The following is a 17,679-nucleotide window of genomic DNA, read 5'->3' on the forward strand; positions in this document are numbered from 1 at the left end:
GCAACGGCCGGCCGCGACGCTGGTTGGTGCGGTGTAGCTAGACGACGTGCGTGCCCACCTGTTCACAACACCCCTACGCCCCTACGGAGTACTACACGTCCCTACCACAGAGGATCCGCGGACCGCGGTCCTGGTCGCCTTCCGGTGAGAACAACGTGGCCGGTGAGAAGGGAGCGGGGGCATCAGGAGGCAGTCATGTCGGACAGGCAGGGCAGCGCCTTTCCAAGCGCAGCTGCGCCGCGGTCAGGCGTCAGTCGATACCCCCATCGCACCGGTCCGGACGCGTCCCGGTACACACACGGACACGGGTGACGAGCGCGGTTGCCTGCCGGCTTCTGCCTGACTGCGTCTCGCTTTGTAGCGCGGTCTGCGGCATGGCGACCCTGCGCTGCGCAGCGGCACATGCAGCGGCTGAGCCGGAAGGGACGGTCAGAAAGACTGCAGCCTGCAGGAGGTAGGGGCAGACGGGCAGTGTGACGACCACTCGCTTGGTGGTGCTGGTACTTGTGGCAGGCACATTCACTGCGCCCCTGCGGGCCGCCTGCCACCGCCCCACGGGGCAAAGTCCTTTCCCCTGTGCGCACGCACGAACGCGCACTGTAGCAGCCATTTGCCCGTTTCTTTCCTCGGCTCCTGCCTCAAAGCCTTCCCTCCCGCGTTGGCGTTGCGTTGCAGATTCCAAAATCTCCGGTCAAAAGCGCCATTCCGTAGGCTAAAGCATGGCTGCCGCTGATGAAGCAGCAGCAGGCTTTGGAGGATGATGGGTCACTGTCCTGAAAGTTCGGCCGGGCCCTGGGCTATAGGACACGTCCAGTTGGGCTTTCTGTCTGAATCTGTCCAGCATTTGCCGTGAGCGAACTCAGGCTACGGACCCTATAAGGATAGGCAGTCAAGCATACCGAATTTCTAATCCAAGCTCGGAAACAAGACTCTTCTTTCGACGCTACCAGCCTTGCCGAGACTAACGACTAGGACTAGGAGTAGCTCAAAGCCTGAAAGAATGGCAATGCTGCATAAAGTATGGCTGCAAATTCACCATACCGATCACTTTCCTGCACGTTGCGGATTCGTGAAATCGGATCATTAGGCTGATGCTTATATAGATCATCATAACACATTCGAGTCTGTGTGATTTGATACAAGATGCACTTTGACACATGCTTTATAAAAATACCACACGTTAAATTACAGCTGGAGATAAGAACCACGCTTTGGCACGGTATAACTTTTGGATTCTTGACATAACACATTCAAGTGCGGAGATTCTGCCGCAGATATGGTTCCATTACAGCACAGGTATTGCAGGAACAATCCATAGAAGCATCAGCCTACAACAGCCTACAAAACCTTAGATGGCGGATCACCGCACCAGACTAACTTACAACAGCTATAGGCATTCTTCTTCAATACCCCAGCTCTTAACACACTCAGCTGCCAAAATGACGAAGGCAGCTCATTCTTTCTAAGCCGATATGTACAGTTTAGCTCAACATCTAAAGGCTGCAGTGCAAATAGATATATCAGAACTCGATAAGATCATGGATGTAGTAAAACTTTAACTCCGGTAAAGAATGCTAACTAAAGATGAAACAGAAAAAATGCGCCAAAGCTGGCAGCAAGGATATAACAGGGATTTTCTTTGAGCTATCTGACAACAAGCAGTGTTTCTGAAGAATATCAAGGCTAGAAACCAAAAGTCATGAGCCACGGTACTAGCCCTGTGCCCATGGACACTTGAAAGTAGTGTAACCGAGTTTCGAACAGCGACTACTTGTAACTTTGTTATTTTGCAAGCGGGTTACGAAGGAATATTCAGTACAGAAACCACAAATCTAACAGTATGGATCAACAAGACAAAGGCATGTACTAGTCCTCACCTTGGCAACATGAGACAGACATTCAAGTCTGTCAGACACTTAGTCCTTCTGATAAAAGGAGAGAACTAGGTCTGTCTGTACTGAGAACAACTGCGTGTCCACAAAAAGCTGTGAACAAAAAACAAAGCACAATATTAGTCTGCAGAGTGGATATGGGCTAGAGAGCTATAGGATTTGAGCATGCCAAAATTTGATCCCTAAAGAAGATACAGCTGAATCAAGAAAAGAAAAGAGCACCTGGCATTGACAATGTTATTTACATATTTTCTTGCTTGGGTGTCACTAACATGACTTATTCTATGCAAACCAAACACTCCTTTAAAGGCAAAGGAGAGAATGTAATTTAGTACCTTCATAAAAGGCCTATCCCGGATTGGGAAAGAACCGATAAAGCTCTCTTTTAAAAGTAAGGAAACCTACGCAAAGAAAAATAGAGTCAGCAACCAGCATTCTGACAACTGTATAAGCATGCCAAAAAGTATACCTAGTGATACTATACAACATCACAATTTTTACATCCAACAAAAACTGTAATGTGGTATGGTATCCACTGTTCATACTAAAAAAAAGTATCCTCAGTTCATACTATATTTTGCATATATATAGAAACAGAACTAAATCATCCAGGACAAAATCTCAGCAAAGGCAGGAGAACAAACCTTGTCATTGTTAGATTGCACATTGGTAATTGTATGAGATCTCAAGTTCGAGCATAGTGTGTCAAGGTAGTCTCTAAGCACTGCCAAGAAACCTTTGGCCGCTTCCACCTGCATGCTTAAAAGGTTAGATACATATAGAGAGAAATAGAGTAGACACACTTACAAAAGAACAGGATGCTTTACCGGCCCAAAATGTTATATAACTACAATGAAAACAAGCTGCCCTGACTAAACTTTTGTTGGAAAATAATAGACATAAAAGCTTATGGATCCTATACTTGCAAGTCAAAGCAAAGCGAAAGGGAAAATAAGGCAGATAATTTATATGTCCATTTGATCACTCCCAGAGAAGTTCAGAAAAAGCTTAAGGCAGCAAATAACAATCATCGAAAATTACACCGCTTATATGTACATTTGAAAAAGAAGGGATAAATTCGGACAGATCATGAAGAACTAGTAGATAGCCAATACACAACCTGGGCATCTGTGCATTCGTAAACAGGACGTTTTCTTGCAAGATAACTTTCGCCAACAAGTATTGAATGATACGGGCGCAAGGCAGAAAGCAACTCTCTGTGCTGTGGTAGTTGCGGAACTGAAGAAGATTTAATCTGGACACCACAAGGAATTCATGTGTCAGCAACCCTTAGCATCCAGTGATCAATCATGCTACAGCAATGTTCTTAAAAGGCAATTAAATGGCCGAGAAAAGAATGAGGATTCAGAGAACATGAGTTAAAGTGCTACTCACGAATGTTTATGCACCAGAACTGTTAGTATACATCATTTGGAATTATAAAAGTATATTTCAACAATTAGAGAAACTTAAGAATACTACCAATCCCAGCCTACAAATTCAGTATCAGTACGAAGTCAACAGAGTTAGACCTATTTCTTCTAACCATTTACTCCCTCTGTCCCAAATTAAATCTTAATCTCGCATTCCGAGGAGTCAAATAATATAAACTCTGACCAAATATATATATAACAAAAATATTTGTGATACGAGATAAAACATCATTAGGTTAGTCATGTCATATATTCTCATAAAATTATTTAGAGATACAAAATATTGATACTATTTTTTATAAACCTAGTCAAAGTTGAGATTGGTTGACTTCTCGAAATACGAGATGGGACGGAGGCTAAGTTGCACGGATACTTCAGGGTAGGCACGTATCCCGTATCCGATACGCGGCCAGTACGTATTGGAGGAGTATCGCAATTTTGTTTTTTTTAATAATACGATACGTTTGCCAGATACGTATCAAGCACTAAGGAGGCCCATATGTCTGTTTCTATCGCCCTAACTGGGACGGACGCGCAGTCGCCTGACTCGCGCCACCTCTTCCGCGACGGGTGAAGCCACAAGGCCGCGACGCCCGCTCGACGGCGACGAGCACTGTCCCTGCTCAGCCGCGGAGCCGCGCGTCTGCTCCTCTTCTTCAGTTCTTCCCGATCCAGATCCTGTGAGTAAATCCCATCGATCTCCTCTTCTTCTTCAGTTCGTAAGATGCTGCATGATTTCTTTGCTCCCCGGTCCCCACACTTCATCTTCCTCTCCCCATTGTCGATCTATTCTATTTCAGCAGTGTAGTGAGTTCTTGTTGCTTGAGACTACTTTATTTGAATTTGACACCTTTGGACCTGCTGTTATGTAATAAGTACACAAGTAGTTATTTGCGACTTTTTTATTGTTATCAGATTTAAATTTAGACTTCCATTAATTTTATTTTTATTTTTATTTTAATATTAAACGTATCCGCGTATCGGGTTTTTTGGGAAATCGGCGTATCCGCGTATCCATATCCTTCCGATACCGATACGTGTATCCTTATCCGTGCAATTTAGGACGGAGGGAGTACAATAACTAAAACCTATATGCAGTCACGCACATGATTGAACTCCAGAAAGCGACATGGCAACACTGTTTGCCTAAACAGCCGTTTAGACCGTTAAACGCCGTGTCAACACTACACAGTGATATGCCGTTTCCGTTAATCAACCGTTTAGCCCGTTTAATGGACTGTTTAGCCTAATGACTAAACAAAAGGTGACTGGCTGTTTATTGTTTAGTGTTTAGGAAAACATTGCATGGCAATGAGTCTATGTACCTGATTCCTGTTGGCATCAATGACCACGGCATTTGGTAGCCTGTTGAGCACATCAGATGTCTTGTTTTGTACACCCACCTAAAGATGACAACAGCAGTTAATTCTTTATGGGATATGTACATAAACTCAATTGAAATAGAGTGATGAGAAAAAACAAAATCACATTCACATGTGGAATATTTTATATCCCTCCCTAATTCCAATCCTCCCAACCGCTCCCCCAAACACAGGAACACACCACACTGGTCAAAGCAAACAATGTCGACAAGATCAGGAACTCACTATGTATGGAACTGGGGCATCCAGAAAATCCATCATGTCATTAGGCAAGACCTGGATATCAATGATGGAACAGAATACATGAATCAATAGTAATTATATACCTCACACAAAGGCCAAATTTGACAAAACACAAAAAAAAGAAGTACCGTCGTGAGGAGACTATGCCACCGATACGGTCGTATTAGAGGTAGGATGGACAAAACTGAAGCCGATAACATTCCCTGACCGTTAGAAATTGCTTGAGAATGTTAGTGCCAACTTTTAATGGTTTCATCAGCAGACACAACAAGAATCTTCAAAACTATATGATTTTCAGGATGTTTTTCTTCCTAATATTCCTCTTTTTATAGATAGACTCATGAAGGGACATTAATAAATGAAAACAAAATTGAACAAGCAGCCAAACTAGAAGAAAACGAAATTGAATGCTTAAAAGATGCCAAATTGGATAAGGCTTGGAACCATACCAGATTAGAACAGACAATAACAATCTGTTTCTCCAGGAGTGCAGCAGCAAAAAGTGTCATTACCTGCCAAAACTATTGTTTCAGAAATTGGACAATGTAATGTACCTTTATATAATCTATTTTTTGTTGTTGTGAAACACATAAAGCACATGCTCAACAATGTAGAAGACTAGATCACAGATCACATTTCAAAAAAAAAAAGACAAAATGATCCTGGTACTACTACATATTTTTAAAGCAGAATTTGCTACAAAGGAACAGAAGATAATGCGAAGAAAAAGGCCACAACCTGTGTGCGACAGATATACATCAGTCAATTGGAACATCACCATGTTACATCAATCAAAAGAGCAAAAGAAAAAGGTTTTGTAATAACAAGGTTACTAGCTCGATCTTAGAACACAACAAACAAAAACTGATGCAGCTAATGCGATTGTCAATGTATTGTGTTGAAGCCTATTCTCACAGATGGGTACATCAAATAAAAAATGCAAATTTGTTGCAAATGATTTGCATCAGCTATCTAAAACTTAAGAAAGGACAATGTTGATTTACTGGACATGAACACCTGTACATTTTAAAGATGATGTTTTCCTTCTAACAACAGTATCAAGTAAGAGCGATAAAACAACTAATGAGTTTCTAAAAAAGAATTATGTCATCTTAGAATAATACGATACTTACATGTTCCAACCTTAGGCATCCACAAATGGATGCCACCGCCCATGTGGATAAAGCAGTCGATTCCTCCTCAGCGAAGAGTGAATTACGCATCTAGAAAATGGATGTGACATTAAGGCATACTGGTCTTATATTTCAAGACGCTATATGTCATAGCTTCATCATAGTCCAACCCTCATAATGTGGCCATGCATCAACATACCTCAGCAACTTCTAAGCTTGTATCGCGTGACCTAAGCTCAATAGTAGAACCAGCAATGTGAAGAACTGTTTCACCTGGCCGGTGAAAACTCAAAGGATGCAAATGCTCCAAGGGATGAAAAGTAAGTGATGAACCCCTAGCAGGACACTGTAACTGGTAGTATTGACAGACAACTTGCAAAGAACCATATTTTTTTGCCTGGGTAAAACGTTTAAGTTAATAACAAACAAAACAACAAAAATGAAGCAGTTGTGCCTGAGTTCATGCATAAACCTTAGCCCACTGCAGTATGTTGTTGTGTCTAACTAAGTCCCCATCACCGATGGAAGATGGCTCCTCTGAATCCGATTCCTGGGTGTCGAAATTTCTAGAAGGAGAACCCTGTGAACTGCAGAAAAAGATGGTAACTATTTTGTGACTCTAATCAGGCATTGATGGTCATGTACACTAACCATTACAAATGATGATCGTGTTTAGCTACAACAGCCAACATCAGAAGCAATCAAGTAAAAGGATCAGATTACATCTATGTCAAGCTTCACTTATATTCAACCTCTATGCCATAAAAGAGTGTCACATTCCATTCCGCGGGGAGGGGCAGGGGGGGGGGGGTGTCAGTGAAGCATTTCTCACAAACATGAGTGAAAAAATAAAATCATACACTGATAACACACTAGGACTTGATTTGTGGGCATAGCATACCTTGGAGATGATTCACAATCTTCACAAAGGCGAGATCGCATAAGTGGTAAAATAGTATCGGTAATGAAGAGATCAAGCTCCTCATCATCCACATTTCCCTTCGGAGAATCATCACAGTTCTTTGCACCAGATTCATCCTGGATACCTGATGCAGAATCAAGTTCATGATGCTTAGCTCCAGACTGATCAGATGATGTATCTTCAGGAACAAAATGATCAGACACTTCAGAAGCATCACAAGTGATAATTTCTCTTTTACGATCACTCTGCTCTTTATCACAAGAACTATTTTGCTGTTGTTCTTTAGAAACAAAGTCAAGCTGGTTCTCTCTACACCCAAAACTGCTGTCAGTGTCAGATAGCTCCTTTGATGAAACTCCCATGCTAGATTCAGATGATTTATCCACATCAATTGTGTTACTATCTAAATACTGTTTCTGTGCTGTAACTTCAGTTCCTTCACAGATATCGTTCTCACAGGATTCCTCAAGCGATAAGGAAGTTAGCATGCTAACACCATCAGTGAGCCACTCCAGACGTTCTTCCATAAGAATACTGCATAAGAAAATAGTATATCAATAGTGAGACCGGTAACATCAAAACTTCCAGGATTAGCACGCAACTCTATGCAACTAAAAGAAATTACAAGCATCATCTGTCAGTACACTGCACACTAGCCTAAAGCTAAATATAAACACAAATTAGATGTTTGTATAGGTGTCAGAATTCAGATACAATGAATACAGTAAGTCAAAAATAGCAATACGATGATTTCACAAAAAAAAAGTACCTCTGCAACACCCCAAAATGCAGTTCAAAGAACGGAAGCCTGGACAGGATGCAATAACACCGGGGCGTAGTTACCACGTATCGACTCCGGCGTGGAAAGATGGGTTTGTCATTCATTAGCATCGATACCAACTTTGATGGTCTCTGTACAATCTCTTCAACCAGCACACAGCATCCATATAATGCAGAGTTATCAGCAACCTGCAATCTCTCAATCGTAAGCCACCTGGTACAGCAAAAGGATGCAGTAGAGAAAGATATATATGTTTACCTGTAGGCGGAACACAAATGATTGGTTGCTTTCTTTAAGCTGTTCCTGAAATGGATAATAATAATAAAGATTATAAAACTTGCACACAAAAAAAGACCAGATGATGGCTTCTTGCAGGTAGAACTAATGAGATGAGGAGTTCTATGGCAGAGGAAGTAAATCAACTGAGCTTTTGAATTACTACGGTCTCAGAAGTAAATAATGAATTTGTCAGGTAAAGAGATATCTACTGACTGAAGCTAAACAAAGTCACAGACATAGCTAAGCAACAGTCACCTGTCCCAGGAGGATTTCATTCAGCTCACTGAATGAAGGAGTACGTTCGACAGCATGAACCTAGTAGACAAATATAAACATCAGTAAAGTGTCCCATAATTTAACAAGGGTAAAATTGAAAACATGTTAGACAGGAAACTAAACAGACTCTTGACTTGACTAGTTCCTCGTACGGCTTAGTCTGATACTAATAGCATATAACAATACACTGCCTATAGCTACTTCATACAAAAAAAAGAACATCTGAAGGCATGATACCATCTATCATGTTCAATAACTATTGGAAAACACCATAAGCTCGTTTATGCTCATTAATCAACCTTTATATCCTCAATAAGTTTTCACAATCGCAAATTTATGTAGATGACTGCTATTATGTCACTCCTTGCCTTACATATGATAGCCTTAACCAGATGGCAAATTCTAATAATATTAACTGAAACAAACTGTTTGGAGGGAACACCGATAACGTAGGTATGCTACATGAAGTACAAACTGCTACGAAATGCATGCAGGATATAAAACAGGAGAAACGGAAGCTGTATCAAAGATCCAAGAGCCCAATGCATAAACTTTATTTAACGAACAACACCCGATGTGTGTGTTTCTATTGATATAGAAGAAGAAAATATAATAACATGGCCCTGAGCGGCCATAATCAGGCAACTAAAAAGGAAAAAAACACACAACCAAACAACAAACAGCATGTCACATGCGGGCAGCTGCACCATCCACCACACTCCAACCGCAGGAAAGCAGCCTAGCACTGAACTGGGCGCCACACTGCATGACCGTCCGCCGCTAGGCCAAAACGAAGGAGCCGCAAGCGCCCCACATGTTTCCAACAATGCCAAGCCACATAGGACAACATGGACACCCGGATACCAGCTCGCCAAGGAGTGCAGAGGGGGAGGGCGAGAGAGAATAAGGATCCACTTCTCTCCCACACAAACCCACTGTCGCCAGGACAACCAAAAGCACCACCGCCACCGTGGATGCACCGATGGCAAGGTGGAAAGGTGACTGGAATGAGACCCACAAAGGTGACGCCTCCATGGAGGAATACAACGCCAAGAAAGACGCCACCGTCCCCCCACCCAAGAAACCTGGACAGCACCAAGGGGCAAGGGCCTGTATAAACTCAATCCCTTCCAATACATATGGATTGAAGAGGTTTGTTATGTTTCCAAACAAGGCCCAAGGGGGATGATGGTGCCTCAAGAACACCCCAAAGGGAGAAACTCAATGCTCACAAGCATCGCCAACCTGGACACCACCACTGCCTTGCTGCCACAGCAATGACTCCAACCACGGAATCCACCACTACCAAACAACCAACCCAGCACGCAGCTGCCATTACACTGCTGCAACTGCACTAAAAGTTGCAGCCAACAAGCATGGCAACCAACACCGCTCCACCACACACTGCCAACCCCAACGCCACCATGACCTCACACGCGGCTCCCTCTGTCGCTGCTGCGCCACCACGAGCAGGCACCTTTTCCAGTGAACTCTTCACATTGCCCCAGCCGCCACTGATGTGTCCGTCACCCACATCATGGACATGTGCCACAGCACCAGCCATACTGGTGACCCCCACAACCGCGGCCATAAAACCGCCACAGCACACTCAACTGTGCCGCCCATGTCGATGTCGTCGCCGCCGCTGAGGCCAAAGAAACAGATGGGTTCGGACGCCGGCTCACCGGATCCACCCTTCCCCAGTGAGGATGTGGCCCACCATGTCACTGCCACCTTCCAGGTCACTGGGGTGGGGCAAGCGCTCCCCAACGAACGCCCAGCTGTGAAGACCCCGCCACCACCATCCTCGCAGACCTTCAGCGGCTCCCTCAGGCAAGGGTGACACAGGAGAAGGAAGGGCGGCTGCGTGGGTGGTGGCACGCTGGTCACCGCCTGCGTTGCCCAGTGTCCCCTCAAACTTTTGTTTTTTTCATCCCCCCTTCTTTTAAGCTCCCTTTTTAGGGAATCTACAACTGGCCTGAATACTCGGGGTGGGTGTACAGCCAAATGCATAGTGATGGATAAATGCAAATAGTACTACGTGGTAAGAAATCATGTGTTCCAAAAACAAGAAAGGAAGACCTGAATACTGATTAAACTCTTTGTCACAAAGGGATCAAGACCAAAGTTAATGCAGACCTGTACACCTCCGGGAAGGCAGAAAGAGAGGGTATCCTTGTACTTGAGTGGAAGAGGCTTCTCTGGAGGGTACGCAAAAAGAACCTAAGGAAAAACAAATAAAATCAAGGATTTATTTTTTGATAAACAATGGTATGCAGGTCCCTGCCACAATGTATTACTCATTAGATCAAACAACATGAAACAGTAGGTAAGATGAATGATAACCTGTGGTTCCAAATTTGATATTGCGTGAACTTGGTGGTGGCTATTGCTAAATAAATTTCTTGATCTCTTTCCATCTTCATCATTTCTCCCTAGTGCAATGTTTTCCAGCTCCTGGATATCTGCGTTAGGTGGAAGCCCAACAATCACTATGCTCTCGAACAGATGTGATGGTTCTCTGATGCACCTATCACCCTGTTCCAAGAAACAACTTTGAGAGGTATGTACACCAACCACGACAACATAGACATTCAAGCACTAATTATTGCGTTATGCAACTGTAATTATCACATATGAACTCAGTGTAGAGTAAGAGAGTAAAGAAAATAGCATCCCTATAGTTTGAGATATAGAGAAGAGAGAACTTGGTTGTGAACATCAAGCTAGTGTATGGTGTCTAGTAAGCTAGTGTGTATGTGTGATAGCATAGCTTGGTTGTGAAGATCAAGTGAGGCATGTAAGCTTGTAGTGCGAAGCTATAGGATCAATTTAGTGCAAACTTGTGTTACTAGCTACATATGTGATTGTACGAGAGAAACAAAAGTGATTTTGTTTCCAATAGGGGCTTCACATCAATCAATCCCAAACTTACAGCTCTGACTAGTAAACTTAGTTATTTTGCATAGTGTGTACAGCAACAAACAGACAATGAATGCCACATAAGTAGAGTGAGATACACACCAATGACTTCAGCTGGTACCTCGACCACTGCCGCTTTTGAGTTGTAAGCACTTCTGGATTGTAAGTTCCTGACAGGTCCGGTGAGGACGTAAACCCTTTCATGATTTTCGAGAATTGCTGCTGAAGCTTCTGCATTGGGCTGCCACTCTCATCTTTGGATGAATACACTACAGATGGCCGTGCAGACTGTGCAGTGGCAGCCGAAGCCGCAGCAATAAACGCTCTTGCAACCTCTTCGGTTGTTTGAATGAGGTTTGACGTGTTGAATTTAAGACCCTCTGACCCATCATTCTTGTCCACCATCGTAAATGCCTGGTAATCATGCAAGCAGAGGGGTTGCCATTTCAGTGGTGTGACCGAGAGCAGATATTAGTCATTATTCATTAGTCACACAGCAACAGGAAATATGAAGAACTAGCATGAAGTAATTCCAAGGTTCACGTTCAGGAACCAGTTATAGCATCTATCCAACAAGTAAACTGTAGCCATTATTCTATCAGTGTCAGCTTTGGATCACCTAATTCCAATCATATCACCAAACTCCTGGCATCCACAGAACCTTTAGATGTTCACTTCTTCTACTAAAAAAACAGCAAAAACATGGCCGCTAACCGGTAACAGAACAGCATGAAACAAGCTATGTCTCAATCTAATATGCAGCCATAAGGCCACCTAACAACTAACTGCATGTACTTTTGCAAAACTAAAAAGGCTCCCCACTGAGAACACATCCCACTTTTCTGAAAGAATCACCCAAGAGCGATGGCGGAATCTCAAAAGTACAACAAATCAAACGAAAGCACATAATCCTACACTACTATTAGATTCTCCGTTCGCGGAGTGACAGGGACCAACTCTGGTGGAGAAATGGAGATGCCTATTCACAGTTCCACACGCCGCTCCCGAGGGAGAAAAAATCTAACAAAAAAACACACACATGGAGGGCGAAGTACTCGTCCAGAATTGCTTAGTTGACTACTCCAAAATCCATCAATCCAGTGTTCACACGGGGGAGAGAAATCCGCGCACTCCAACCCACCAGATGCCTCCAAAAATTAGCAGCGGCGTCCGGCGAAGCAGGAATTCGACCTAGGCCACCGGGGGGGAAAAAAGATCGGCAAAACCCGCCGAGAACAAATAGCTCACCAGTAGTTCCCGCGGCGGAGAAGGGTTTGACGCTTTGCCCCGCGCTGATCTCTCCCTCCTGCTGCGTGCGGCGCCGCCCAAATAGACCCGGACAAGGATCAGGACCAGCCGGCGAATGGGATGATGGCCTCCGCCTCCCTCTCTCTCCCTGTCCCTCTCCTTTTTTTCTCCCCTTTTTTTCCCTCGTTTAATGCTTCGATTAACTATGGCGATTCGTTATGAATCGCGCAGATTTAAGCGACACGATTTGGGTGTTTTTGGACAAAACGAAAGAGAGTGAGAGAGAGATTTGGAAAGCGAGTTTTTTCGTGGCGGAATGGGACTCTGCTGGAACTGGGGCTCGATCTGCTGCCGCTGCGCGTGGGCTCGGGTGGTCTGGTACCCGGGGCCCAGCTATGAGGAAGCAAGGGTTCTAGTCGAGTTGACCCGGACTATGTGGCCTCCTGTGCGGGCGGCTGCGCCCCACGCCACGTCTTCCGACGCGTGGCCAGCTCTGAGTGGAGCCAGCAGGGTCCCCCTCTTCAGTTTTCTTTGGCTACGGTGTACACGGTGGCTGCCAGGCAGACACCAGGACATGATTTTTTATACGTACTTCGCTGGAAGTTTTACCTCTACAGTAGCTTGTTGTTGAATTTTGATCCGAATAATTGAATGATTACTTAGGTTTTTTATTAGCTGTTCAGTCCGGCATATATACAAATAGAAATACGCAAGAAGAGCTTCCAATGACGTACGTATACGTAGTGTTCAACTAAGCTAGTTCCAACAAATCAATTTTGTTGTCTTTTGTTCGCTGCTTGATTATGATAGTAATATCAAGCAATCAACTGTGTTGTCTTTTGTTCATTGCTTGATTTAAGATAATACGGCATCGGTTTTCCAGTCGTTTTCTGCTTGGCTCCAACCGAGCATGTCATTAGCTGTGTTTTTGGATGTAGAAAGACTGGAAAATGCCTTTGTGGATATCAGGATATGCATGCTTATGCTTGAGAGATTCTTCCTGTTTGTGTTCTATGTAGTACGAACCTTTTAGCTATAATAATTTCTTTGTCGAGTCCATAGAAAATTATAAAGCAGAAGCTGAGGATTGACGAGTCTCCATTGCATGTCAGGTTATTTTCAGCTTAATGGTCGCGTCGGTCCACCACACCCACACTCATCTTCTCTGTACCGTGCAATCCATCGAGGAATTTGTTTTAAGATAGTGATCCATCATATGCATACTGAAGTCCAAGTGAAGATCGATCGACCAATGAGATGGAGTAGGCAGAAATCAAAGCGGTCGTCGTTGTCACTGTTTCACTAAAAAATGGTGGATTGACTGTGACCAAGGATTCAGGGATACGTCAAATGGAGCTTTTGCGTTTTGACCTAATTAACGCTGCCGTTTCTGAATACAAGGCCAGCCCCAGCCAGATCTCAATACCAGTACACCGTACTTCTACACACTCTGGCAATTGTAGAAGAAAAAAAACAGCTGTACAGAGCCGTTACCCTACGTCCAGACTCCAGAAGCTGGATCCATCCAGGAACTTGTCAGAGCCGTTACTCTGACAGGAGTAGATGCTCCTGGTAGTACGCAAATCTTGCACCTCCAAACGGTACGCGTGCCGCATGCAGCATGCGACCACGAGTCGGCACAGCACGTCTCTGCTTTGGGAGGACACCCAAAAAAAAAGATGGGGCGAACGATAAGGCCAGGCGCCCCCGGCCACGTGGTCATGTGGACGGCGGGCGAGGGCGACAGCGATGCGATGCGATGCGGTCCGGATGTCGTTTCCTCGCTCCTGAATCCTGATCTCTCCCCTGCTGCCTTTTCGTTTTCTTTGGCCCACGCCGTCGCCGCCGCGCGGGCCCAGGCGTGATGCGCGCGGGCCTGCTTCGCTGCCGAGCCCGCCTAACCGGAGACGCGGATGTAATCGTTACGCGCACCCTCATTCACACTCTGGACTCAAACTGACGACGGCATGATCTTGCAGCCAGCGACCAAGCTCTGGAGAGCTATGGTCTCAAACTGCACTTTGAACGTCAACCTGAAACTTGGGCCTTGTTTAGTTCCCTAAAAATTTTGGAAAATTTTTCAGATTCCCCATCACATCGAATCTTTAGACATATGCATGGAGTATTAAATATAGATAAAAATAAAAACTAATTGCAAAGTTTGGTCGGAATTGACGAGACGAATCTTTTGAGCCTAGTTAGTCCATGATTGGATAATATTTGTCAAATACAAACGAAAGTGCTTCGATTTTGCAAAAAAATTTGGAACTAAACAAGGCCAGAATAGTAGTACGTTGAAATATGAAACGGAAACATCGAAAAAGTCGAGGCTCGAAGCGGTTGATACTGCTACCTAGGCCTTGTTTAGTTTACGCGTTTTTTTATTTTGACTACTGTAGCACTTTTGTTTATATTTGATAATTATTGTTCAATCATAAACTAGTTAGGCTTAAAAAATTTGTCTCGTAAATTACAGACTTATAATTTAGTCATTATATATATATACTACTATGTATGCATCTAAAGATTTGATGTGATGAAAAATATTAAATTTTTTTGTAACTTAGGCCCTCGTACGGAGTGCATGCCGCCGGCACGCGTTCTGTCAACAAAAAATTTTAAAGGCCCGTGTTGTTGTCACACTGAACATCTCTGGTTCCTGGTCTGAGGTTGAGAACTGAGGCTTGTGAGCAGAGCATTGTTGCATTTGCACTTGCACCTTCGGTGGCGCATGGCATGGCAGGCAGTTGGCATGACACTTTTTGTGGACCCTCGTACGTCATTGGATGTGCAGCCTGGGTGGCTGGGTGTCACCGTACCAGTTGCCTGGACCTCAAGTCCTGAAGGGACGGCGGGGAGTGGTCATGGGTACCATAGCACGTAGTGGTAGTGCTACGAAAGTCGAATGTGCTGAGCACGATTTGTGAATTCCGGTGTCCAGTTTGCCAAGCCAGGACAGAACCGTACCGTAAGCTGATGAGATCATGCTGGTCGCGACACCACCCTTGTGTCATTCTCCTCATTGGACAATTGGACTCGGAGGTTGGGAGCCATCCAGCGCTTCCTATGCCGTGCCTCACCGAGTTCAGAAACCAGAACCTAACTGGGCTACTATGCATACCTGGAACTCGACATGATGCGTGCACGTTTTGCTTGTGGCACACCACATGCACTTTTAGAGCATGTTTGGCTACGTTTGCTAAATTTTAGTCAGCTAAATCTTAGTCACTTTAGTAGCTAAACTTCTAAACACACTGACTAAAACAAAGCTAAAATACACTGTTACGGAATTTCTTTTGCATGGCGTTACCATTTTTTTATCAAAGGCGGGCACACCTCGCGAACATCTCCATTGTTCTGAGCCAGGTCGCCCTCCCAAAGATCCGCCTCGGTTAAACTTTAACGGATACGGTTGCCTTAAAACGATTGCCTTCGTTAATCAAGGCGCTTGCATAATAACAACCGCATCTATTAATGAATTAACGGAGTCGGTCGTTATAAAATAAACACCTCGGTTAATGGATTCATGCGCTACTCCAAGTCAACAATCTAAAAACGAGGCTGGTGGACACTCGTGGCTCGCCACGTGACTATGGGTTCCAGTTGTCATGGCACAAAAGAGACAGCGACGCACAAACCAAAGAAAGCAGCGACACGCACTATATGAGTCATGGCCTATCTTTCTCATGTGTTCCTCTGCTCCTTCACTGATCTCTCTCTCTCTCTCTCTCTCTCTCTCTATATATCTCTAGATTTAAGTTGTATATGACCGGATGAAATGTATATAGACAAAGTATATGATCATACTAGACCATCTAGAGTGATATGTATGTTAAGTATGCATACATACATAGAGTATATGGTTATACTTATTGTATATAATATAGTATTGGCATTTTAGTAATATATTTAAAATATATATTTTTTTGAAAATTTTTCGCATGGTAAGATCTAGAGTATTTTAATATGATATATAAACATACTCAAACCAATAAACAAGTATGAATACATACACAATGTGGTTTATTGAAGATGAGAGTAACTACACGTATGTGTAGAAAGGAATTTCCCTATATATATATATATATATATATATATATATATATATTTATATATTTATATATATACATACATATATCGCTCACTGCTCCCTCTCTCTCTATGTTGCAACGAAGACAGCGACGAGGAGGAGACGAGCCACATCCGGTGGAGACCGGCTAGATCTGGTGAAGGACAGCACCAGATGGGACACATATAGTCTCCCCATCTCTCTATCTTCCTCTCTTTATCTTCCTCACTCTTCTCTCTCCCCTTTTGCAGATTTGGTGCTGGCTGGAGCCGTACAGATGATGGTGGTGGCGGCCGGCAGAACCCTAGGATCCAGCACGAGCGAGGACGACTGTGGCGGCAAGCTGGAGGACGCTGGTGCATGAGCATCCTTCGCGACGTCGACAGGAGCCGGCACGGATCGTGAAAAGGATGACCTAGACAACGGTGACTCCAGATATATTAGTTTAGCTAGCTAAAATTCAGTAAGAAGAACCAAATAAACCCTTACAAGAAGAAAGATATGCATCTCCTGCACACGGTACACCAGGGCGATTGTTAATTTTGATTTGATTTGTTGTGAAAACGGAGAATGGACGGCGCATGGACAAACAATTGGATAAAACAGTTTGAGCACCACGCGTTCACGCCGAGCTTGCTAGCTAGTTTACGTACGATTGGTACCATGCCCACAAAAAAAAAATGCCAGGGCCTTTTCGCGTGAAAAGGACCACATCTATTTATTTATTCATTTGCATATATATCATATCACCAAGGTTAGCGTCATGATCGTCGATGACTTGGCATACTAGCTGTCAACCACAGTCTTGGGATTCGCACTCTATCTGATTTGGCCTGCCGCGCACCGCGCTGCGTGTGTCCTTAATAAAACGGTATACCTTATCAAGATCGCCATATATATATATATACACACACACACACACACACTTTTAATTAACGAAAGAGAGTGCCATCCTCCATTTGATGGATCATTAGGCCATGCCTACCGGATGCAGGAACATGACCGCTTCCTAACTTTGATCATTACGCCATATCTATATCAGCCTGGCAACTATGATCGGATTTTTTTTTTCTTTTGACGAATCTGACTGCTGAGGTTA

At 43.9% G+C, this 17,679-nt stretch overlaps 1 protein-coding gene across 1 annotated transcript; it reads right to left on the bottom strand.

Moving 5' to 3' along the window:
• LOC8081936 lies at positions 1,079 to 12,884 on the bottom strand. Its single transcript, XM_021459020.1, has 20 exons — positions 12,512 to 12,884; positions 11,366 to 11,677; positions 10,688 to 10,879; positions 10,481 to 10,564; positions 8,321 to 8,380; positions 8,045 to 8,089; positions 7,775 to 7,974; positions 6,985 to 7,539; positions 6,556 to 6,670; positions 6,283 to 6,480; positions 6,084 to 6,173; positions 5,400 to 5,462; positions 5,079 to 5,153; positions 4,933 to 4,983; positions 4,651 to 4,728; positions 3,013 to 3,147; positions 2,537 to 2,644; positions 2,228 to 2,293; positions 1,878 to 1,985; positions 1,079 to 1,500 (listed from the first exon to the last, which is right to left on the bottom strand). Exons 2-19 carry the CDS (start codon positions 11,666 to 11,668, stop codon positions 1,917 to 1,919), a joined length of 2,487 nt encoding a protein of 828 aa, XP_021314695.1. The 5' UTR covers positions 11,669 to 11,677; positions 12,512 to 12,884; the 3' UTR covers positions 1,079 to 1,500; positions 1,878 to 1,916.

This window comes from Sorghum bicolor, chromosome 4 (genome assembly GCF_000003195.3).
Source record: "Sorghum bicolor cultivar BTx623 chromosome 4, Sorghum_bicolor_NCBIv3, whole genome shotgun sequence".
Taxonomy (NCBI): Eukaryota; Viridiplantae; Streptophyta; class Magnoliopsida; order Poales; family Poaceae; genus Sorghum; species Sorghum bicolor.

Coding starts and splice junctions, on each gene's coding strand:
- LOC8081936 (XM_021459020.1), bottom strand. CDS start 11,668: ATGGTGGACAAGAATGATGGGTCAGAGGGTCTTAAATTCAACACGTCA. Junction 7,540..7,774: donor CATTTTGGGGTGTTGCAGAG/GTACTTTTTTTT, acceptor TTTCTTATGCAG/TATTCTTATGGAAGAACGTC. Junction 2,294..2,536: donor TGCAATCTAACAATGACAAG/GTTTGTTCTCCT, acceptor TTCTTTGCGTAG/GTTTCCTTACTTTTAAAAGA.